This window comes from Punica granatum, chromosome 2 (assembly GCF_007655135.1).
Source record: "Punica granatum isolate Tunisia-2019 chromosome 2, ASM765513v2, whole genome shotgun sequence".
In the NCBI taxonomy this organism is placed as follows: Eukaryota; Viridiplantae; Streptophyta; class Magnoliopsida; order Myrtales; family Lythraceae; genus Punica; species Punica granatum.
This window is the reverse complement of record NC_045128.1, coordinates 2,354,198-2,378,723: the sequence shown is the minus strand read 5'-3', so window position 1 is coordinate 2,378,723 and position 24,526 is coordinate 2,354,198. Positions and strand designations below refer to the sequence as shown.

Here is a 24,526-nt window from a genome sequence, read left to right as displayed (position 1 = left end):
TCTTTGGGACTAAGTTGTGTCAATTAATTGATCCATCCATCTGGAACTAACTATGCTGTCGTGTCTACGTCCCCATCCTGCAACTATTGAGGCCTGAAGACCATTTTCCATAAAATTTTGGTCATGTTGAATTGTCCCAAGTGATGACTCTCGCAGAGGTCCTTCTAACTGCTAACTATTTGAACCGAAAACACTGTCATCCTCAAAATTTTTCAGAATTGCCACTTTAGTACCTAAAAAAAATTTACCATCAATTTAGTCTCTGAATTTTAAAAAATTATAACAAAAATGTATTTTTAACCAATTTTTTTGCCAACAGTTGGGTCCCAAAATGGTCTTTTTGTTATGGTTTTTGAAAATTTAAAGACTAAATCGATGGCAAATTTTTTCTGGTACTGAAGTGGTGGTTTTGAAAAAAATATAAGATGACAGTTTATAATCAGTCTATTATGTTAATGCATGAGTAGGGTCTCCTTTGAAGGCTTATCAACTTTGTTTATAATCAGTCTATTACGTTAATGCATCTTGTTCTATCAAACCATGAGTAGAGTCTCCAAAATATGGGAAGACTAGAGAGCAAGGCCTATGCATGAGACTGGATTCCACCTTCGAGTGGGCGAACTCTGTCGTCTCCATTGGTGCAGGTCTATTCTAATTTAAGCCTTTGAAGGCTTATCAGCTCTGTCAATGATCCGCCTTGGATTACGTTCTATTATCAAGCTATCGAACCATGTAAATACACTAAGAACCAAGGCATGAAGAATCCTTTATGTTCCTTGTACTTACCAGTATACCAACTTGCCATAGAGGTATATAATCCAGCTAGACTGTCTTTCTCGAAGTAGGAGCTTTATTGGGAAGAAAGTCTTATATGTAAATGGGTATATCGGGTTCTAATATCATAACTCACAAGACTTAACCTGGACCTGGTCGAGATCCCCACCCCAATTCGAGCCCACTTGGATATTCGATAATGATAACCGATTTCTTAAAAAGGCTATTCCTCTAAAATTATCCCTCGTAGATATTAATTTGATATTAACTCTTAAATATTTTGATATGACAATAGAAATTTCAACATGATACTTACAGTCGTTGATGCGTAAAAATACAAGTTTAATTTATTATGAATTATTTTTATTTCTATCGATAAATATCTTTTAAAATTTTTAAAAGTATATTTTATTAAAAATTGATATATAAAAATTTAAAAAAATACAAAAATCAGAAAAAATTCCATTCAACAATCAAACGATCTAAAACCGTTTGAGTAGACCAATCATGTTCTTGCTTTTATATATAGATAGATATCGATATAGTAATATGGATAAAGATATTATCGTTTTTGGACAGTCCCCCTTGACATCAGCTCTTCGATAATAAGTTGGGGGCTAAATTGCATTAATATTAAAGTTTAGGGGGTCAACGATCCCTGCCCGCATACTTTAGAGGCAGCTGAATAATTTTCCATTTTGCAAAGACAAAAAGAAACGACAGCAGTTTGACTGTTTTGCCCCTCTTCCCCTCCATGTTTCCCGTCCTGAGCTCTTCTCCTTCTTCCTCTCCGCGCATCAATGGAGTCCTACACTCCTCTGCTCGAGAAAACTCGTGCCCCACAGCCCTCCCTCCAGAAATTCGCAGTCGTCTCTGTCTTCTCCAAGCTTCGGTCAGCCCCAAGCTACCTCGGCCCGGACTCCGATCCCGGAAGGGAGGCCATTGCGTTCTGCCTCCACTCCACCTCCCCCGCCGTCGCTGATCAGTCCGTCCGGGAGCTATGCCGCCTCGTCGCAGACTCGAAGATGGAGCACCCCCGCGGGTTGATGGAGCTGCAGTCATCCCTCGAAGGATCCGACCCGAAGCTCGCCGGCTTGTTTGTGAAGGGGATCGGGTTCTTGGTACGGTTGGGCTTCCAGAGGAGCGGCGGCTCGTGGAGTTTAAATGCCGAGAGCCACCCGTTTGTTAAGGTCCGAGGCGCTTAGAACTTCCTTAGGCTTTGTTTGGCTGTATACTAACCCATGTGCACAGCTTGGAATCATTGCATTGAAGTATGGATTAAGAATTTTTGCTTTAATGCTTCATGCCTTAATTGGGAGCAGGTTCTTTTGTGCCGCGCCGAGGTTAGAGATGAGCTCGTGCAGCAAGTGCTGCTCTTTATGTTTCAGAACAAGCAAGAAGATATGTCAAAAGTATGCGAGTTCTTGAGGCCGTTTCTCAGTTTCTCAGTTTTGAGAATGCCCTTCTCGGATTTTTCTGCAGCTTCATTTGTTAGGCACTTATTAACGTCAATGGCATCAATTTGCTGTTCATTGCCTCATGAGTCGATTCCGATATTTAAGCTCTTAATGGGATGTATTAAGTATCACCCTCTTGAGAATATGGATGTAAGTTTAATTTTCTGCAAGGTTTCCCGGTTGGTTTCTTCTTTGACATCCCTTTTAGATTCAAGTTAACCTTAATGTCAACTGTTTATACCTTTTCAGGATTTGGGGAACTTAATGCATGTCGTGGAACATGTGGTGAATGCATATGCAGTAGTCTTGAAACATTCCGTTGGAATGCAATCAGTATGTTAATAGAATGCTACTTCTTTTTCCGTTTTGAATGCCTTACTCTTTGAGTTGTGAATGTAGTTGAGCCTTATATTTGGCGTTTCCAAGCTCTTTTAGAAACCAAATTTGTTTATTGTGCTTTGTCTCTTCTTTATATTTAACAGCGCACTGTGGAGACTCAACTATGTGGTGTGGAGCTTTTGGAGACTGTTCTCTTATTAAACACATCTCCTCTTGAAAATTCCGGTTGGATTGGGCCCATCATAGAGTTCTCAAATCGGATACTGGTTCTCCAGAAAGATCTTGGATTGGGCTATCTACCTGAAGTATCGTCAGTGACTTTATCCCTATTTGTTATTCTTATTCAATCAGAGCTTGAACATGAGCAAATGTCAATGCTGAAGCTTCTGCTCCATCTTCTGAAATGGAAGTGTGATACTGGTATGCTTGCTTTGGCTTTTCTTTCCCTACTGCCCTGCTTATTGTTTCCTTGGCTAGGCAATATAAGTCTCACTTGTTCAAAAATCAGTTACATCCAATCTGAACTCTCATTCTAGTCCTACACTGATAGAAACATAGCATACTGGGGGCTGTCTAATCCTTATGTTGTCATAAAACATTCCCAAAAGAACTCAGAAAGGCTTTAAACGAACATCGATTTGTTCAGTTGGCTTAGATCTATCAGACTTCTTTTCTGCCCGTGAGCTTTTACCTTGAAATTTTTTTTCCCCTTCATTTTATGCTGCTTATAATATGTGTTGTCTTTGCATGCCTCTGCAGAACACTTGGTTGGTAATGCTACACCTGTTCTATGCGAAGAGCTCTTGCTCCTATTTCCTGCCATCAACCTTATGTCGTGGCCTTCTACATGCATTAAAGCAGCAGCAGGTGAATTGATTGTCATGTTAGAAAAGATCATAGGAAAATTGATGGTAACATCGAGGAGTGACGTTGCCTTAGTGGAGGAATTTCCGTCAGTCAGCAGCCCGGGAAAGATTGTGTATAGGCTTTTGCAACATTTATGGTTTCAGGTTTCCCTTTCAATCTATTTCTATCATAAGTTATTGTAATCGATTTTTCCCCCTACTTTCTGTTTTCCGGCACTAAAATTTAAGATTACACGGGCCTATATGTTAAAACAGAATTGTTGTTTTCTCTGCATCTAGGTTTAGAACTCTGTCCTTTTTTTACTTTTTTGAGTGGCCAGCTCACCTTTATGCATGTCGTTTCCTTGAAATTTCTCATACATTTTGTCTGTGATCCAGACTATAGCATACCATCAAGTACACAATTTATCTCTCTCCTGAGCAAAAACTAATAGCAAATAGTAGTAAATAAATACTACTAAAAGTATTTCTTGAGGTGCCTCATAGATATTTCTTGTTTTGCATTCAGGATCGTTTCCAATCGTCTAGATTTTTTATCGATACTTTCTCATCAGTGGAGCCAACAGAATATGGGGTTAAAGGGCCTTGGGCTCCCAAATTAAGGGAATATGCTTGGTGGATTGTTCACAGAAGAAAGTCCTCTCTACCTATAACAAAAGCTCAAGACATGTTTGTAACTGGTAGGGTCCATTTTAAAGATTCTGCATTTGGTTGAATTTTTTTTTGGGATGTGGAGCACCCTGGTTGGGGCTGACTATATGAAGTATAACTTTTGGAGTTATCATGCAAATAATTGGTTAAACTTCCCTTGTAGAAATGTCATTTTTGGTCTGCTCAATTGCTGGCCTTCTGGTCGTACATCCGTCTCTGGGGACTTCTGCCATGGATGTTTTGGCCTCTATGGGTATTATGAATCCAAAAGTGGGTGTTCCCTTGCTCCTAGCGACTCTTTTCTTCAGCAACATTTCTGCATGCAAAAGTGATGCTTCTGGAGATTTAACGGTGAGTTATGTCCTTGAACTTTCAGATGATGTTCTGACGGTGCAGCTTGGGTTTGTTTCTCTTTCTTCTTTAATCTGTCACATTTGGTAGTTCGATATCTCTTGCAGCTAAATGTTTTGCGCATGCTCCCATCACTTGCTTCCCATTCCTCCATGGTCCCACTGATCATCCAAACTATATTGCCCTTGCTTCAAAGGGGTGCAAATACGTATGACTTCTGCCTTGGGGTTTTCCTCTTGAAATATTCTCTTGCATTGGTTTTTGTTTGGTGAAATTCCTAGATTCTAGCATGTCCTCAGCACACTTGTCCATCATAATAGCAGACACAGTTGGTAATTTTGCTTAGTAGTCAGAGAATTACTTTTTTCACTTTTTGCATGAATACCACTTTAGCTGTTGCACTGTTAATCGTGTAAAACATGCGTGCTTTCTGTGAAAATCCTAAGCTTCTTTGTATGAGTATCTTGGGTTGGGGAATTGCCCATTTCAAGCCTGTTAGGCCTTGATTTTGTTGGAGTATCTGTCCATTTTATTTTCCCAGTTACCTGTGGATCTTTTTGTCCATAGGAATCCGAGGTAATTAGGATGTTCTTCATGTGTATATGCATGTCCGATGGTTCCAATGAGTGGTTTCCTGTTGGTTACTCGTACTAGCGACCGATGCTACTGTTTTATCATTTCTTGGGTTGGAAGTCTGGTCATATTGTTCCAATAGACTTCAAATTTATACTGTGTGTGTGTGTGTGAGTTTTTTTTTTTTTTTTTTTTTTTTTTTTTTTTTCATTTTTTGCTCTTTAATTCTATCACTTGAAGAGGAATAATAATTTTCTTTTTCCTTTTAAACACAATCAGAGTTTTATATGCAATGGCAGCACGTTTGCTTTGTCAAACCTGGGAGATCAATGACCGTGCTTTTGGGAGTTTGCAAGTAAGAGCTTTACATCTATTATACCATAATATTCTGTGTTTCTTCAACTTCTCTCTTCTGGTGAAATCTGAGCTGCTTATTAATCATGGTGAGGTGATGCATCACCCTAAAGTTTTTTGAGAAGATCATAACAGCCTTCCAGTTTCAGAAACTATAGGTAGTATTATGGAATGAATGAAAATTCACAAGTATAATCTTTTTTTTCCGGCCCAATTATATAGGGAGTACTACTTCCAAATCGCTTTGCTGAGTTCATGTGTGAGAGAAATATCTGCTTGAGCATGGCTGCTTCCATTCGTGATGTCTGCAGAAAAAACCCTGATAGGGGAGTAGATCTTATCCTTTCTATTTCAGTAAGTTCTTCTGCTGATTTCCCCCACCCTCCTTATTTTCATCTTTGACAGTTGGATATGATTTTCAGGCCTTTCACTTGTTTGAAATTAACAGGCCTGTATTGAGAGTCGAGACCCTCTGGTTCAGGCTCTTGGTTTTCAAAGCCTTGCCCATCTCTGTGAAGCTGACGTACTTGGTAATGATCACTTGACAGACTTCTTGTTCCTTTTGTTTCTAGATAAAAGGTCTTCTCTTGTCTTGCTCAGATGTTTTTCTCTATTAGTAACTCTTGCAGGGAGTATTCTAGAAATCTTCACACTATATATGTGCAACATGTGACGGAGATTATTAAATTGTTTTCTCTTTTCTTTTCTCTAATGGATTGGTCAATGAAGTATGTGATTTGAGCTAATCAGGAGTATTTCAATTTTCCTGCTTGAGCGTTAATCTTATTTTTTGCTTGGAGGAAAAAAAAAATCTTAAATTAGCCCTGCTAATGATTTGAACAGACTTCTACACTGCATGGGATGTCATCGCAAAGCATGTGCTAAACTACTCTGAGGACCCAATACTTGCTCACAGGTATAAGCATAGTTAAGACAATATTATCGTTAACTTATATTAGCAAACATGAAAAAAAAAGGGTTTAAAAAGGATTTCGCTCAATAGTCTTTCATAGTGTGTGGAGTTTAATGGGATCAAAACGTTCTCTTACTTATGTAATATGACCATCATCTTTTGTATTTCAATATTTTTGCAAAAGAGTATCCAGGTCTTTCCTTTTAGATACTAATGAATGAAAGATGCCGATCTTATAATTCAATAGTGGTTGAGACCTAGATTCATGATTTTACTTGAGAAATACTGTTTTAGTTGTTTATGCTCGAATGAATACACTATTGAACACGACTGCTTCTTCAACTGATTTTTGTTTCTAATGCTAACTAATTTACTTTGATATGTTTGTATATATAGCATGTGCCTTCTTCTCAGATGGGGTGCAATGGATGCTGAGGCTTATCCTGAAACTTCAAGGAATGTCACACAAATCTTATGGGGTATTGGTGCCTCCATGCACCCACAAGGAATGTCAAAATGGTTGAAGGCAAGGGTGTCAGCTTTTGATGCCTTAAATCATTATGAAGTAAGTTTATGCTTTAATCATAAATGCAGATGGTCTGTCATATGTACTGCTGCCCGTGCTCTTTCCTTTTGTTTCTGAGTATCTCTTTTAATGTTATTCAGATATCGTATCTTGAGAAAACCATCTCAGATTTCAAGGAAAGGATCACCATATTGCATTTCTCAGAGACTGATGATGCTGTGCTTTGTTCTATGGAGCGGTTTCAGATGAAGATCATTGCACATGAGCACATGTAAATAAAAGTTCTTACATTTGACACTTCATAAGCAGGATGTAGAAACGTATCAAGATGAAGTTAATTTTGGTTATGGCCATGCCAATAAATAGGAACCGCCGGAGATTTACAAAAGAGAAAAGAGTTGCCACCAACAAGATCGAGAAGCTCTTGGATGTATTTCCTCAGGTTTTACTTTCTTCAGGTATGACAAGTCTGTGGCTTTTAATTCTACCTGTAGTTTTCCTTAGTCTTTCTCTGAAAGAAGTTGAGGGTTTGGATAAAAACAGAATTGAAAGCTTCCTAGCATATTTCACAGGAAAAGGCACACATGCAATGGAACTACCAGGAGCGGCTATTTTATGCCTTTCTTTCAGTCCTAAACTCGTGAAGAGCAAGCAAGCATCACCCGTAAGATGATCATTACTGTCATAGTTCTTTTCCCTACAGTTCAGGGGGGTTTGCGTTAAACAACAAAAGGACTGTAAAATTGTGCAATCATTGTTTTACACTGAATTAGATTAACAGAGAATATAACCTGACATAATATAGGGTTACCAGGAATCTTTGTAAGAACCTTTGACCTTCTATGTTGAGTAACCGGATTTTAAAATGTTTAAGCTCAGAGGAAGATGTGGTAGTTTAAAATATTATTTAACACCTCCCAGTTTTTGGTGGGTCTCAGGATGTAGATGCCGGCTATGAGAATGCATTGGTAGATATTGCCACGTCCCTTCAGCTCTCAAGAAATAGTTTTCTCGCACTAGTCTCTTTGCAATCTTGGAAATCCTTCATGCAACGTTGGATCAGGGCTAAGACGCTGTCCTCTGGCAGTAAAGGGTCAACCAGTGTTTCGGATAATGCATCTAAAGCAGCCAATGATATTTTAAAGGTGCATGCGCATCACTCTCTTTCTTTGTCTGCGACAGTATAGGAAGAATATCTTCCTAACCTTATTTTGTTGTCTGTATTGTGGTTGTGTAGAGAATTACTAGAATTGCAGAGGACTCGATTCCTCGAACCAGTGAGAATATTGCACTCGCCATAGGTGCACTTTGTGTGGTAAGGCTTTATTACTGCTGGGACATAAGGTTACGTAGAAATAGATTATTAGTTTATTTGAGAAAAAGCTGTAGGACATAAAATGATGCTTCGTTCAATAATTCAGAGTCAGGATGGGAAGCTAATATGCCGAGGGAAATAGTCTGTTTTATATTGGTTGGATTCATGTGATAAGCAGTTGGTAGTTCAGCAAGAATCATATCACCAATTATTTATCCTGCTAGGTCTTCGAAACAATTATCATTGCATTGTCATGTTGCTGGTTTTTCCAGCTTCTTAATTTTATGCTCTTCACAATTGGTAGGTCGTGCCTCCATCAGCCCACACAGTTAAATCAGCTGCATCAGAGTTTCTTCTGAATTGGTTATCCCAGTTTGAACATGAACATCGCCAATGGTCTGCTGCAATATCTCTTGGATTAATTGCGAGTTGTTTACATGTTACAGACCATAAAAAAAAGTTTCAGAACAGCACAAGGCTTATTGAGGTGTGCAAATTTTCTGTTTGATAGTCCTCTGTCTGTTTTCATATTTGTAGGCAATTATTTGCAATTTATTAAAATAAGAGTGCAACGTGAAGGAGGAAATGATCTTGGCTTGTTCTGGAACAAATTCTTGTATGGAATATCTGTTTCAGTTCTATTGAATTTTTCGGCCAAAAATTGAGTTCTGGGCAAATCACATTCAATTTAGTGCTACCTAGTATTTGTAGATCAATTTTTGTTAGTAGTTGATTCGAAATTCCAAGTAATGACAGAAATCAGTTGAACTGAATTGTGTGTATGATTTTGCGTGTTATTCCAAAAGGAGTATCCTAGTCCAGTAGCTCTGTTTCTGATATTCGTTGTTTTAGGTTTTGTGTGGCAGTAAAAGCACCCTCGTCAAGGGAGCTTGTGGGATCGGTTTGGGTTTCATATGTCAAGATCTCCTAACACGGGTTAAAGGTGACGCCTCAGACATCGACGAAGAAGATTTCAAGATGCAAGAAATTGAATTACTGGGAAAGATTATCAGATCTCTCTCTATAATCATCTGTCAATCTACGGAATCATCATCTGAAATTCTTCATAGTCTTTCTGAATATTTGCCGAAGGGCATATATGCAAGAGACGCCAATGTAGACCTCGAGTTGGTGAATGACCATGATGTAATGGAGAAAGATGTTTGGGGCCTCGCTGGACTTGTATTTGGTCTGGGAAATTCTATAGGAGCAGCCTACAGAGGTGGAGAACTTGATGTTGTTCTCAAGATAAAGGAGTTAATTTTTTCTTGGGTTCCACATGTGAATCCTTCAGTTCAGAGCTTGGGCTCCTGCAGTGAGAAACTTGAAATACTGTTATCAGTAGGCGCTTCTCTTGCACTTCCTCTTGTAGTGGCTTTCTGTCATCGAGTCGAACTGATGGAGAATAGGGAACTTGATCGTCTGTTTCATGGCTACAGGGAGCTACTTTCTGTGTTAGTATCTGTGAAGAAGTTGGGGTTTTTTCATGAAAGCTTCTTGGTTGCTTCTTGTGCTTCAGCAGGGACTCTCCTTGGCTGCATTCTAAATGAGGGCGTGCACTCTATCGAAGTCGAAGTAGTAATGGGTTTACTAGAATTGTTCAGGAAATGCTATTCTATAGATAACCCTCCGATTGTTCATTTTGGAGGGATGCTCGGAGTCGTTAGTTCGTTGGGAGCAGACTTGGGCATTTTGTTTCATACTCATCCTTTAACTTCCTCGGTGCATACCAGCATGCAGAAGGTAGTTTTGCCTTTGCCTCAAGAGAGTAATTTTAAAACCATTTTTTCTTGTGTATTCTATGTACTGTAAGCTGACGAGGTCCCATGATTTGCTGCTTAAGGAGGATTATTTTATACTGCAATTTGTTGTTTGTTCCTGTAAATGTGGTTTTTTGGAACTGTTGTCCCAATGCATCTGTTTTCTTTAACTGTGCATATCAAATATTCTGAAAGCTTACATTATCAGGATAAACCACCTTGAATGCAAATTATTACTCCTTAACGGCTGCCCAAGGGCATTGTTTATCTTTGTGTTGCTAATCTTTCATATATCTTCAGCAGGAATCTTCTCATATTATGGGTCCTCTTCATTCAAGCCCTGTTTGCGAGGTACCGTTAACATCAATGCTGCAAGAGATATTTCTAGTAGCACAAAACTCTGAGGACCGTCAACTGCAACATTATGCTGCATGGGCACTTTCACTACTTCGACACAGTTTATGGTCCAAGGAAGTGCTAAACAGTCAAGGTTATAATCTGCACGAGAATTCTAGCTCCCGGGCCGCTTCTCAGACATTTTCCAATGATAGTGTTGTCATGAAGCTGTCTTTGTGGTTAATCAATCTTGATCATACAGCTGCAGCTCCCCAGGTGATTTTTTCTTTTAAGTTTGTTTATAGACCTGATTGCAGCTGAACCGAGACCTGGACCCTTTTTCCCAGGCCTGGGTTGGGCTTCTTCTTCTTTCGAGCCCACCCACTCAAAATGAATTGTAGACTCGTGCCTGTCCAAGCCATCAGAAATATATAATTTTTATATTAATGTGATAGTAAAAATAATTTTCTTATTTATTTAGACTCTGCAATTTTTTCCGCTTGCTAGACCAAAAAAGTTATCTGGGTTTATTTCTTGTCAATTTTTTTTTAATATATCTTATTGTTTTTAGAGTAATTTATATGAATCTTAATCTCTGTATTTCAATTTTCTTTACTCCAGGGGGGTCCTTGTGCGAATTTAAAAACTCTAAGATCTGTCATGAAGTGCCTTTCAGAAGCTCCAAGATTACCAAACTTGGATTGGGGAGCAGTTGTAAGGCGCTACATGAGGTACGAGGCTGAAGCCGGGGATGGTTTGCCCTCTTTGGCTCCTGAGAGTGGGACTTTAAGGGAGGAATGCCTACTCTTCTCGATAGCTCAGGCATCCCATTTCGATCAGCTTTTAACTTTACTAGACGAGCTCTCCGACCTGTCTCGGTTCAGGACACTTGAAGCCAGATTACAGTCCTGCTTGCTCCTCCATCTTGCTGACTTGGTGAAAATGTTCTCTGGGTCAAGGATTGAGAAGTTGCTCAGAGATGTTGTTGACTTCTTTTCACCTCTTACCAAGCATGAAGACCCGATCACTAACCACCAACAACTGTTACGTATTTCTTGCTTGAAAGGTCTCCATCAGTGTTTGCAGGAAACTTCTATGGATTTCTTCCAGTATGGATCGGGTATTAAAAGCTGTGTTGAGGTGCTTGTCTCTTTGTTGCCTGCTTATGTGTCTGAAGTAATCACAGAAGCTGATCGGGTCCATTTGGAAGAAGAGTGGTCAGAGGCCGTAAGATGCTTGGAGAAGGCTCCACTCGGTTGGTTGTTGAAGTTTCTGCAGGTAATATTACAGACTCGCCTGGGTTATGTTTTTCAGAAAATTATTGCATTGAACTGCTATTGAAACTTAAATCTTCTGATATAATTGAAGGTTTCTCTGGGCTGGTTGACCAATCCCAGAAGAATTTGCTGAAATTCTTCCTTTCAGTTGAAACACATGCTATATATTTCAGTAGCATACCCAGTATTCATTGCATAGAGCCCATGAGGCTGTTAGGTGCAAGAGTTCTCCGTATGCTTTTTCAAGCTTAGTGGGACATGTGCTGGCAATGCACGTAAACATAGTTATCTCTCTGTCACATGCAGCTGGGCTTAAAATGTGTTAGCAGATTTGAAACTAAAATTACGAGGAACAGAAAAGAGAATCTAAAGAGGAATGTTCAGCTAGGAAGACCCAAAACCAGAACTTGCACTTTGATACCACATCAAGCGACTGATCCTTCTAATATTTACAAGCTGCGCTGATAAAGCATATGAAGTAGAGTTTTCACAAGCTTTTATGATTGTGGGCTAAAATTGTTCTGCTTTGCAGGTTGATTCAGTCCTCGGAGAGGGTCAAATACGAGAGTTTCTCAAAAAGTTTAAACTTAAGGTACGGTTAGTTAAAGCAGGCTCAATCCAAATGGCTGAACTAGGGAGACTGAAGGCTTTAATACTCAACATGCAATCAGATGGTCAGCTTCCTCTCTCTTTAGAATCATTCGCGGAGCTTCTTGAATATGAGAACTCCTGAAGCTAATTTGTTATATTACATTCTTATGCAGTTATCTGGAATGTGCTTACTGAAGTAGTGGCTGCTTTGCAACATGCCGAAGGAAGTGTTAAAAGGCAATGGCTTGTTGATGCGGTCGAGATTAGCTGTGTCTCTAGTTACCCCTCCACGGTAGGCAAACTGCTAAATTTCAAAACGAGGTTTTACAAAGTATATGTGATAGTCGGTATGGTCCTGAGTTTCAGAAGCGTGTCTAGCTAATATATTCAACCTGGCAGATACTTGCCATGATGAAATTAAATATGCATCATTTGAACAACATGATCTTTAGGAATATTCTTGAAAATCCACATACGAATCTCTCTCGTAGTCATACTGCCGAACCCTGATGTTCAAATCATAATGCAGTAGTAGTTCATTTGATTGTCAAGAGGAATGGTGTCTGTTGAATCTTTTCCCGGTAACTGTTCATGTTCAAATCATAATGCAGTAGCTGTTCATGATTTTCTGATACTGAGGAGTTGATATTGGGGCAGGCAATTCTCTTCGTTGGCCTGCTATCAGGTAGCTTTTCCAAGTACATGCCGCTTCTGATACTGGACAGGGTCAGTGTGTTGAGTGATCTGCCCGTCACCCTTGCCTCCCTCCTAGCAGTCCCGGCTTGGGAATCCATTGCGGAACGTCTCACTTCCACTCTCTGGGCATCCACAGAACGACTGCACTGCTGGCTCACGGGCACAAGGGAAGAGGTTCCAGGGGATCAAGAGATCGACCCGAGTGAGTGTGGTTTGGCTCTTTCTCTACTCCATGTAATGCACGGCACCTGCGTCTGCTTGAAGAAGTATTTGCCCCTAGAGAAGCAGATTAGGCTTGCTGACATTGCGATTACTTCCTCTCCTTAGATTCCGGCCCTCTACGAGAACGAGGAATCCATCTTATCTTCCTTTCTCTGTTTGTAGAGTAGACGTGTATGTTGAATGTAATGTAACCTGTAATCATTTTCTGGTCGATCTTTCCTTGTCTCCTTCGATGTCGGTTTCATCCAGTGAATTGCCGGTTTAATTTTCCATAATTATGTGCAACTAAGAGCAAGTTCCTAATTTTTCTTCTTGTTCTAGAAATGCCCCAAATCATAATCGTGTCATACCCTCTGCTCGTTAACGGTCCATCCGAGCTAAAGTGGCTAAGTCAGATCAGACAAGGGTAATGTGCATAGGCGGGGTCAAAGAGTTGGACATCGGGGTTAACCTCGGGCAAGTCAGACTGCAACCTCGATTAATCTTGATGCACCCCGGGCAAAGTTGAGCTCGGACTCGTGGTTGACTTGAGATCGAGACGACCCACAGCAGCACGAAGTTGAGCTCCGTCTCTAGGTGGCCCCGGCTCGTCCTCTTATACGGAAAACAAAGGGTAGAGCTTCTCGGGGAACAGTTCAAGTTCCTCTAGGATGAGCCGATTGGCTCCTTTAATCAAATCCCTTCTGATATGGCCACTGGGAATTTGATCCGGTGACCTTTTCCAACGTCAGTGACTTATCTTCACCGTCGTTCCAGGGAAGGATTCCGACCGGGGACCCTTTTAAGTGTTGAGCTCCTCCTAGGTTTGGTTTCCTGGAAATGGACCATTTTGTAGATTATCAAAAAGTATGAGGGACCTTTTGATAATTATGCACAGCACAGTGAGACCGAACCAAAAGCACTGAACTGACCGCCACGGAAGCGTCAGACTGCTCGTCGCTGCTTCTTCTTCGCAGCTCTTCCCTCTCCCTCTAATGAAACGGACCTCTCTTTCTCCGGTCAACAGAATCCTCATATCCTTCAAATCCCCGCCTTTCCGCGCCTACTTCTCCACATCGATCTCACCTCCGTCCTCCTCTCCTTCTTCCCTCCAAACCCTTCCAAGCTCTCACCGGAATCCACTGTACCACCTCCTGCCTCCGACCCAGAACCCCACTCAGTTGGTCGACCTCATCTGCTCATCCCTCAAGCAGCCAAAGCACGATCTTGCCCTCCTCCGAGTTGAGCTATCCCCCCTCTTGCCCCACCTGAGCAGCAGCGAGATCTCCCGGGTATTGCTCCGGTGCCAGTCCGATTACTCCTCGGCCCTCGATTTCTTCAACTGGGTCAAGAATGATTTGGGGGTTGGTCCCGGCGTTTATAATTACTGTCTCACAGTTCATATACTCTCCTGGTCCAGACAATTCGGACAAGCTATGGCATTGTTGTCGGAGCTGATCAAATCGGGTAGGAGCGAATCGCGGAAAGATGACATTTTCCGGGTTTTAGTCCTGTCTTCTAAGGAGTGTTACTGGGACCCGGTTGTTTTTGACATCCTCATCAAGGCTTATGTGAAATTGGGTTTGGTCAGGGAAGGCTTCAGGGCGTTCCTGAAGACTGCCGAGTCGGGTTTTGCCCCGAGCGTGATTTCTTGCAATTTCCTGATCGATAAGTTGCTGAAGATGAATTGTCTCGAGCAGTGTTGGGTAGTTTATAGGACCATGGGGAGGGTCGGGGTTTCCCCGAACTCCCACACGTTCAACATCCTGACGAATGTTCTGTGCCGAGAAGGGGATGTCAATAAGGTGAACGAGTTCTTGGAGAGGATGGAGGAAGAAGGATTCGATCCCGACATAGTGACATATAATACACTGATAAATAGTTACTGTAGAAAGGGAAGGTTGGAGGATGCTTTTGATTTGTACAGAATAATGTGTGTCCGGAGAGTCGCTCCTGATTTGATCTCACACACAGCATTGATTAACGGGCTCTGCAGGGCTGGCAGGGTTAGGGAGGCTCATAAGCTCTTCCATCGGATGCTTCAAAACGGATTGGATCCCGATATTGTGGCTTATAACACTCTGATATATACTTACTGTAAGGAGGGGAAGATGAGGGAATCGAAGCTGCTGCTGCACGAAATTATCAGGGGTGGGATTTGTCCCGACTATTTCACTTGTCGGGTGCTTATTGAAGGATATGGCAAAGAGGGTAAGTTGATTGCTGCCCTGAATTTGGTCGTGGAGCTTGAGCGGTTCGGAGTTTCGGTCTCTAGGGATATCTATGATTATTTGATAGTTGCGCTTTGTGATGACAACCATCCATTTGCGGCCAAGAATTTCCTCAAAAGAATATCTGTTGGAGGTTATGTTCCCAATGTGCATATCTATAGTAAACTGATTGAGTCTCTCTGCAAGAGCAGCTTTGCCGATGAGGTGCTAATTTTAAAAGCTGAAATGGCTGGGAAGGGGATTGTGCCCAATCTTGGGTCATATAAAGCTCTCATCGGGAGCTTGACTAGAATGGGAAGGAGCAAAGAGGGTGAGTCGCTGATGGAAGAAATGAATGCACGTGGAGTTTTACCTGATGAAGAAATATGCAGGGCACTAGTCCACGGATACTGCAAGGAAAAGAATGTCGTTAGAGCTGAATCTATACTGAGCGTGTTTGCTGTGAGATTTGGAGTTCTTGATCCCGAATGTTGTAATGCATTGATTCAGGTTGTTTCTGAGGAAGGAGATGTGAAGAGGCTGATGGAGCTGCAGGAACGGTTGCTGAAAATGGGTTTTGCCCCGAACAGGTCATCTTGCAAGTACATTATCGAAGGGATCTGCAAAGCTACTTCTCGGCACAAGGAAAAGCTTTCCAAGTGATGAAATTTACAGAGGACAGAAACAATCTCTAAGACTGTCTTAAGAGGAACCATAGCTCCCAGACTGCTTGTAATGTTTTCTTGACCCGACTCATTTTGATCCATGTCAGGCTATACGAGAGGAGATGCTATAAGAAATATGGAGAGCAGTCGGCACCAAAGCTGCACGGAGAAATGTTTTTAAGTACCTCGCAGCCATTCTGAACAAGCAAAGACATTGATAGGATCGAGGCTTGTGGTCCATTGTTGTTCTCGCCTTCATGTATATATGAGTTCGGTCTCAGAATGCCCCTAAGGTGCATTTGTGGTTGGAAGTTGTCTTCCGCTTCGATCTAATAGATCATATTCGGTCAGGAAAAAATGGAACGGAATGAAACATAATTGCTGTACAAAATGGTCTATATGGTCTGAAATAGTTACCGGCAAAGTAAACTAAATCGAAAACAGTCGTTTAAGCTTTTTATGTGTGGTCTGCTCTAAGCAATGTTTCCTTTGGTTGAGCTGCCTAAAGCTTGTCCTTACTTCATGCCAAGCATCTTTCTAGTTTCTAATTCAAAGGCCATTGCAAGGTAAGGGAAGGAGTGCACAAAATAATCCAAGGATCTTTTAATAATCTAAATCTGTTGTTCAAATTACCACTTGTCAATTCCATGTTTTTCCGTCTTTTATTTTTATTTTCATTTTCATTGCCTTTTTTTTGTATGTATGTATATATATATATATATATATATATATTAATTCTTTGTTTTTTTTTTTTTTCTTTTTCTTATTTGTATATTTATATGTAATAAAAAAATATACCCAAGCATTAGCATGGCCTAATTTGCTCGTACCACACTCCAACTATAATATATTTTTTCGAGTGGATTGATTAATTTGGAAGAGAAAAAAAAATTAAGGATAAAGAAAATAAAAATTAAGAATTGGAGATAGACTTTGGGACGAGGGGGAGCCCCTCGCCAGTTTCTTTTTTTTTTTTTTTTTTATACAATCTCCTTAAAATTCTTCTTTGTTCCAAATTATTTTTAGTCCAATCCAAACAAGATAATGGATAATTCGATTAACTAGTCGATGTAAATAATGTAGTCGTTATGGTCGGACTAGTATCTTTAGAAAAATGCTTTCTTCTCAACTTCATCTAGAAAAATTTCGCATTGAAATAACTAGTTATACAAATACGATATTTGCAATGTTCTTTCTCGCTCTCCAATATCTAATTTCTCCTTTTCTTCTAATTTTCACGTTTTATAGAACTCTTCAACTCTAAATTTGGAGTGTTCTACTTTCATGCAATTTACAGGGTTCAACAAGTAATTGATATTTCATGATCAACCGATCAAGTCGTTTATCTCGAAAAAAAATAGTCATTTTCTCCAATTTTGGTCTAGATTGATCTCTATGTGGATAAATATTTTCACTTATGGCAAGCAAACCTTTACCGCTCCCAAACAAATAAAACATCACGAAAATATTGTCACTTATTTATTGTATCTTTTTATGGCTTATACTTATAGGTAATACTTATTTCTCTCTTTTTTGGGCAAAATGCTTTTTCTCTCTTTACCCACATAAGAAGATCCAATCATGAAAATTAGTTTCATTGCTAATTTATTTTCACAAACTTATAAAATGACATTATTTTTATTTCCTTAAAATTTCATTATGTTCTCCATTATTTAATGTCATTTACAAATTTTCAAATCATTCGATGCATTTTTTAGACTCGCGGTGAAGTGCGGGTAATTATCTAGTTCGATCCTAAGACATTTTCATTTTTCCATACCAAACATGGCATGAGAGTTTAGTCAATTGATTTTTTTCCTCGACTTTAATTATTATGGAAAATAGGCTAATGAAAATCTTAATAAAATAAGTGTAAAAGCATATTTAAAAATGTTTATTTTATGTCATATTCAAGCAATCGCAATTATCTGTTTGTCGACTTAAAAATCGAATATCGGCTGCTTCATCCAACGATTTCTTGTGAGCTGCATGCAACAATTTCTTATGAGCTCGACAGAGCTTTAAGGTCATGCTCCAATTATTTAATCACAACATTCTCCTGTGTTTGGAAAATTGTTTTTATTTCCATTGAAATTAATTTTATATATTCCTTCCCTTTCCGTTTTTCTTAGAAAATGAGAAAACTACCTCCTCATTGCACTTTTTTCCCCATTAATAATTTTTTTTTGTTTTTCTTCTGCGACAATATCAACCTATTCCTGTCCTTTCAAACAAAAATATAACGATCCCGATTCGACTTACGATCAAATCTATGACAATGAAGCACCGCTCGCAATAGGGGCTTCCGATTCAATTGTGCAAAGACTAGAATGTCGAAGACTCGAAAGTACTCCACGAATTGCCTTTTCTATCCCTAACAATTGGAATTTTACTTATTTGGGCATAATTTAATTCTTTTTAATGTTATTCATTGGAATAAAATTGGAATAAAAATCAAAATGAGTTTTTCCTTTCAAAGAGCGGAAGTCCCATAATCCCATTATCCTCCTCATCTCTTAATTTTATTTATTTATTTATTTTATTTTATTTTTTTAGGTTGGACCTTCTTCCACCCCCTTCTCTCTCTCTCTGCCAAAAAAAAAAAAAAAGGGTTTTGCTTGCTTTCTTCTCCTCCTCCTTCTCCTTCTCTTTCAGAGCTCCAAAGCCACAACTCAGAAGAGAACTCCACAGACGGAGCGAACCTCTCCCTCCCTCCCTCTCTCCCTCTCTCTCTAACCCTCACCTCCTCCCCTGCAATCCCTCAATCAGCCGCCGCCCCTTTCGATTCCGTCGCTGGATTCCCGCGACCGAGCGCCTCCGTGGCTCCCTGCTTATAACTGTTCCCCCGCCATTCATCCGCCGGCGAGCTGCCATCGGACTTTGGCCGTAGGGCGCTGCAATTCGCATTTGGTCTCGATCCTTCTTCAACATCCCGTAAGGCTTCCGTAACCGTGCTCCTCTTATCTCTTGATTTCCGCCCATAACCTAGGCTGTTATCTTTCTATTAGACTGTTCTAGTTAGGGCATCTGGTGAGGTTTTAGCAATCGTTCTTGGGTTTCTCTGGGTCTGCCCGATTCCGCTGCATTAGTTATCCTCGATTACTGTTGATTAACTTAGACAGAGTGGTTTAGGTTGACTAATTTCATGTATCTCAAGCATTCCGTCCGTCAATGCACTTGCTTTTGAGCTTAATTGTTCGATTGACTGATACTCCTCTGTATTGCCCATCACATGGCTAGCCATAATTGTTCCAGTAGTTCAACTCAGTTGTTGTTGTATCTTCGGAATATTAGAATGAAGGAGCTGCAAGATTATTCAAGAAATGTTGGATATTCACCTGTGACGTGATTGTACTGTTTCTAATTATTAATGGGCATATGATAGTTTTGCCCACTTGAATTTTTCCACTTGCACCTTTCCTTAATCAAATTAAGTGCTTTTGGAGGCGAAGGCTAGGTTAGCATGCAACTTTTAGAACCTTGTCTAACGTCATGGAGAATCTCCTAGATTATCATTAATCAGTTACCAAGTGTCTGGGGGTTTGGGGGATTGGATGGGATTCTCATTTCAAGGCTTTTCGTCTTCCGCGAATGAGCACGAGTCAAATTCTCTGTTTTTGTCCGACGATGCAACTAAAAGATATGATCCGGATGTTTTTTTTCTCTTGGATAACTTCTGATGAAAGGGACACGCTATTGTGATTACATGTAGCTCATTTTCTCTCCTGCTTTTCTGAAAGGAAACCATATCCTTTTCTTCTATGTCTTTTACATGTTACTGCTTGTAGCTTGTTTATATTCTATAAGAAGATTTTTTTACCCCATCAGAGCATTTATTTGTTGCTTACCATGTCTTGTTCATGTTTCTAGGTTCATACGAGTGGTGAACTTATTCAAGGGAATCAAATTTAATTTATTGCAACATCTTCATTATTAGAGTTTGGATGCGAAAAGTCTCTAGATATTTGACATTCCATCTACTGGACAAGATCCAATGGTGCTGAAAATTTCTTCTCCAAAGTCAGGAAATCTATCAGCGTCTGACTACGCAAGCGATCCTGAAAAGGAAATTAGTGATGACGACGACGACGATCGCAACCACAAGCATCGTCGGCGAGAGACACGTTCTCAGTCTTCCGATAAAGATGCTGTAGAAAACATTTCTGCAAGGCCATATAGAAAGCAGAATAGATCTTTTGAAAATGGACATGCTTTTAGGGAAAGTGGATCTCAGACTAGTCAATCATGGAATAATTCTGCGCCTTCTGAGAAACATTTCCCCGGGAAGTTTGGAAAAAGACCTTTCGAATCAAACCAGAGAAATAGGGCAAACCAAACATATTTGGGAGAAGTCGGTGTCGGTAGGGGAAGAGGAAGGGACTCTGGTGCTTGGAACCATCGCAATAATAGATTTAAATCTCTGGATCTCGCTTCTCAAATGGTCCCAAGAGGAACCATTCCCCCGGGCTTGTTCCCAGAAAGGGGGCTGCCAAGCATTCCCAATGCTCAGGGTGCATCCTGGGGTGGTTATGGGTTAATTCCAAGTGGTGGTATTGATGCCATACACTCCATTGGTTTGCAGGGTGCATTTAGACCTGCGATTAGCTCTTCTCTGGGCATCCCTCGACAGCGATGTAGGGATTTTGAGGAGCGCGGATTTTGTTTGAGAGGGGACATGTGCCCTATGGAGCATGGGATCAATCGCATAGTTGTTGAAGATGTTCAGGTATGTTCATATGATATGCAATTAAGAGCTTATTTGTGTACTGTATGCAAATGGCACAAAATGCGACAGAGCGAAAATAAAGTTAATTAAGCCTGTCCGACATATAGTTTCTTTTTGTCTTTGTGGTTTTTATCATATTATATATAAGAACCAATTTTTATAATCCACTACAATTTATTTTGGCTTTTCATGTATTTGCTTCTGCCGTGATAGATTTTGCTTTATGCTAGAACCTCTTCGTAGGAATAGTCAATCTTGTAATAGCGTCTCCTCTATTTTTTGGAAAAACGCCTGTGAAATTCTCACGACACATTCAGCATGCTTAGTCTTATCAGGAGTAGCTCAAAGCATGCAGGGTCAACTACCTGATCCATTATTTTGACTTTACTTGTCTTGTGTTATTATTGCTTCTTTAGTAAAAAGAGGAAATATTTTTTTAGACAATGTACTTTAGGTTCTCATCCTGCTGATTAATTAGGGATGCCATTTTATTTGGGATCGTATTTTAGGAACTTTGCTTGCTTATGTTGCGGGGATTCTTTGCATCTTCTGCGGCCAAAACAAATGAGTAGTATTGCTTGTTTTACCACATTTGTCGTGTATAATTATGTTAGATATGCTTGCACTCTCAATTGCTCTGCCTGAGCTATGCTTGTTTTTCTTTATCGTTTATTTGGGGATTTTGGAAAATCACTTAGTGCATTTTGATCTGCAGAGCCTATCACAATTCAACCTTCCTGTATCACTTTCAAGTGGATCCATACTGGGAGCACCTGCCATTCCTGGACCTCTTCCTTCTGTTGGTGCAGCCTCAACTTCAATGTTGAATAGCAAAGGAACACACAGCAGAAATGGTAAACATGGAGTGGCTGACGATGTGGTTTTCAAATCAGCATATTCCGAGCCTGCTAATGCTGCTGGAGCTGATCTCTATGATCCTGATCAACCGCTGTGGAATAATAATGGTCCAGAAACATCATCTGCTCTCGTTGCTCTACGCTCGTCCCCAGTTGATGAAGCTGTATCCTTGTCTAATGGTGATGCTTCCGAAAACCAGATGAATGAAGCTGCTGCTTTTGAAAGGCAAGACAGAACTGCTCTTCCTGTTGGTTCGCAGAGCACAAGTTCATCTATCTGGGGAAGAATTGGAAGTTCGAAAGGGAAAACTTCAATGAGAATGGGTACTTCAGATAATGGTCGAAATGAGGTTGCAGGAAATCAGGAGGCTTTAGGCAACGGTCCAGGCAATTCCAACCGTGGAAAGAAGGTTATGGCTGAGGATGCCGACCCTAAAGCTCTAGATTCATCCAGGGCACAAAGTGATACCATGCGCTTGACGAGAAAGCCAACTCAAAAGGCATTGCGTACTTTATTTGTCAATGGCATTCCGCAAAAGAACAATAGAAGGGATGCTCTTCTTGCTCACTTTCAGAAATTCGGGAAGGTTATTGACATTTACATTCCAACAAACAGTGAACGGGCTTTTGTTCAGTTCTCAAAGAGGGAGGAGGCAGAAGCTGCTCTAAAGGCACCTGATGCTGTGATGGGTAATCGCTTCATCAAACTTTGGTGGGCTAATCGTGATAGTATAGTGGATGATGGAATAAATGGTGTTGCTGGTGTATCTTCAACTCCCCGTGGTGCAACTTCTAGTTCAATTCCAACTGCTTTGTCTATTCCCAGTAGAGGGAAAGACAATATCCAGCCTGCTGCTCCAAAGGCTGGTGATGTTCCATCACGCGATACTTCTGCTTCTCATGGCGACCAATCTAAATTGCCTGCTGCTAGTAGCCCAAAGGTTCCATCTCCTTTGCAAAAGAAGTTGGAGTTGGAGCAATTGAAGGAAGAGCTTCGCAAGAAGCAAGAAATGCTGGACCGGAAACGGAGCGACTTCAAGCGGCAGTTGGATAAACTTGCAAAACAGGTCTGTCCTAGTTTTATTTTTAGTTTGTCCTGTTAAACGGTTTTCTTGTGATAACATTTTCGATAAAATGGAGGTCCGTTGAGAGGGTTTAAGATGATTGACAATATATCAACACTTGTCACGAAGGCATGTTTTCTTCATGCAAGATAAATGTCTCCCCCCCCCCCCCCCCCCCCCCGGACCACCTGATTCTGCACTCTACTGAAAATGAGGGGCATTTTCTTAAGTCAGATGAGGTTATTATGCTCAAGGATTACAATAAAAACCAACGTAGCAGATAAAAGCGACCCTTGCTGCCCAATGCCAATTTCTGAGCTTTTTGCATTGAGTTCCAGAAGTGAACATTGATGATATTGTCAAGATCCTATATGGATGGATGGCATCTTTTAAGTTTTATTAGGCAACTTATCAATAGTGTGTCTGGGTAGCTTTAGAATTCTTTAGTTCGCTCTGTTGCCAATCTCATGCACAAAAACTATGCAGGCTACTGGAGTCAAGGATGAGGATGTGGCCGAGCAAATTTCAAAGAGACAGAAAGTCGAACTGGCTTCTGACCCAAACAAAGCAGCCACTCCACGATCTGATTCCGCTGTTCCAACTCCAAGGCCTTCTGATGCTGATAATATTGCTACTTCATGCGAGGACAAAATGGATAATAAAACCAAGTTGCCGGACAACATTGTGCCTGGTAAATCCGATGCAAACTCGATCATGGGTTCACAGGAATCTAGCTTGAAGCGGCATTCTCGTCCTTTAGCACATCTGGCGATGCCTTTTTCCCCGAACAGATACAAATTGGACAACCGGCCTGCAACATTTAGGATCCTTCCGCCACTGCCCCCTGGTTTAGCAAATGTAATTCTCTCTCTCTCTCCTCTCTCTGTGCCATATACTAGTTTTCAGAGAGCTATTTTGGAAATGCATTTTGTTCCATCCCATGCATACTCGACTTCGAAAATGAGCATTGAGAACAATCTCCTGAAGAAAACTTATCAATGAGTTAATATGTTGCCTGTTAGGTTGCTGCCCTAAAAGAACACTTCTCATCCTATGGTGATCTGACTGTTGTGGAGTTGGAAGATACAGAAGCTCATGGCGATCCGAACAGATCTGAGACAGTGAAGAGCTGCTGCGCTCGGGTAGGTTTCAGAGACCGGCAAACTGCTGAGAGGGCATTCCTCAACTGTAAATCCTGGGAAGGCCACTACCTGCAGTTTGTATGGTTGGCTTCAACCCCCCATGCGAAGGCCACTACTAATCCTGGGGGCAGTGAAAATTCCTCCTCAGCTACTAAGGAGCCCTTGGATTCTGATATACAATCCGTAGACAAAGCAGCTCCGACATCTTCAGAGGAACCAGTAAATGGGGAGTTTGAGCATTCTGAAAGAGAGAAATCGGATGATCGTGCCGAGCCAACTGAAGTTTCTCAATCTGTGCCAACGTCAGCATCTGGTGAAGAAGTGGATTGAGTTCGGCCAGAGGCAAAACGTGATGGTACTTTGTACAGTAAAGCAAAATCATAAGATATTAAAACTTGAATTTCTTTTTCCTGAAATCCTGCTCTAGGGTCCTGGAATTTTCATCTTCGTGTTGTTTATTGAAGAATGGGACGTGTAATAGGCAAATTTTGATGTCGATCCTGATTCTGTCAACTGTTATGTAGGCAAGTTTTCTGTTGATTAGTTACGGGTACTCAGCAGGCAGAACGCTGTTCTTTGGCTTTCAATGTTGAGACTACATGAGGAAACTCTGGAAAGTTAAATGCAATGTCGAGAAAGATCTTCCCCTGTTTTTGGGAAATATGTTTAGTTCTATGCCATTGCAGTTGCTTCATCATTATTGATCATTCTCTCGAATCTCTGGAACCATGCCAGAGCAACTCTCAATTGGTAGAAACTGCAGGCTCGAAAGTCGGCTCATGCTTAATCAGGTTGAGGCTGGTGCTTTGACTGAGGTCGGTTTTCTGTTCGTAATTTTCCTTGCATCACGTAACGATGTCATGAGGGCTTCATTCTGACTTG

At 40.7% G+C, this 24,526-nt stretch overlaps 3 protein-coding genes across 5 annotated transcripts; all 3 read left to right on the top strand.

Moving 5' to 3' along the window:
• The first annotated feature begins 1,507 nt into the window (after positions 1-1,507).
• Positions 1,508-13,273, top strand: LOC116198127 (protein RST1). 3 transcript variants are annotated; one of them, XM_031528473.1, is made up of 25 exons: positions 1,508-1,964; positions 2,097-2,381; positions 2,481-2,564; positions 2,714-2,990; positions 3,330-3,580; positions 3,945-4,116; positions 4,251-4,438; positions 4,546-4,646; positions 5,291-5,366; positions 5,588-5,719; positions 5,814-5,895; positions 6,209-6,281; positions 6,675-6,843; positions 6,945-7,075; positions 7,171-7,262; positions 7,365-7,468; positions 7,743-7,949; positions 8,042-8,119; positions 8,424-8,606; positions 8,972-9,862; positions 10,180-10,491; positions 10,837-11,493; positions 12,025-12,166; positions 12,257-12,375; positions 12,741-13,273. In XM_031528473.1, exons 1-25 carry the CDS (start codon positions 1,575-1,577, stop codon positions 13,104-13,106), a joined length of 5,562 nt encoding a protein of 1,853 aa, XP_031384333.1. In that variant the 5' UTR covers positions 1,508-1,574; the 3' UTR covers positions 13,107-13,273. The 3 variants fall into 3 exon arrangements, with proteins under 3 accessions (XP_031384333.1, XP_031384335.1, XP_031384334.1); XM_031528475.1 differs by having other exon boundaries at positions 1,509-1,964; positions 7,377-7,468; XM_031528474.1 differs by having other exon boundaries at positions 1,509-1,964; positions 10,183-10,491.
• Positions 13,274-13,399: 126 nt separating this feature from the next.
• Positions 13,400-16,315, top strand: LOC116198128 (pentatricopeptide repeat-containing protein At5g40400). The gene has a single exon (XM_031528476.1). The coding sequence runs from the start codon at positions 13,976-13,978 to the stop codon at positions 15,851-15,853; it is 1,878 nt and encodes a 625-aa protein (XP_031384336.1). The 5' UTR covers positions 13,400-13,975; the 3' UTR covers positions 15,854-16,315.
• Positions 16,316-18,442: 2,127 nt separating this feature from the next.
• On the top strand, positions 18,443-24,307 carry LOC116195996 (zinc finger CCCH domain-containing protein 41). The gene is made up of 5 exons (XM_031525486.1): positions 18,443-18,789; positions 19,726-20,581; positions 21,297-22,505; positions 22,989-23,360; positions 23,525-24,307. The coding sequence occupies exons 2-5, from the start codon at positions 19,850-19,852 to the stop codon at positions 23,972-23,974; spliced, it is 2,763 nt and encodes a 920-aa protein (XP_031381346.1). The 5' UTR covers positions 18,443-18,789; positions 19,726-19,849; the 3' UTR covers positions 23,975-24,307.
• Positions 24,308-24,526: the final 219 nt, after the last annotated feature.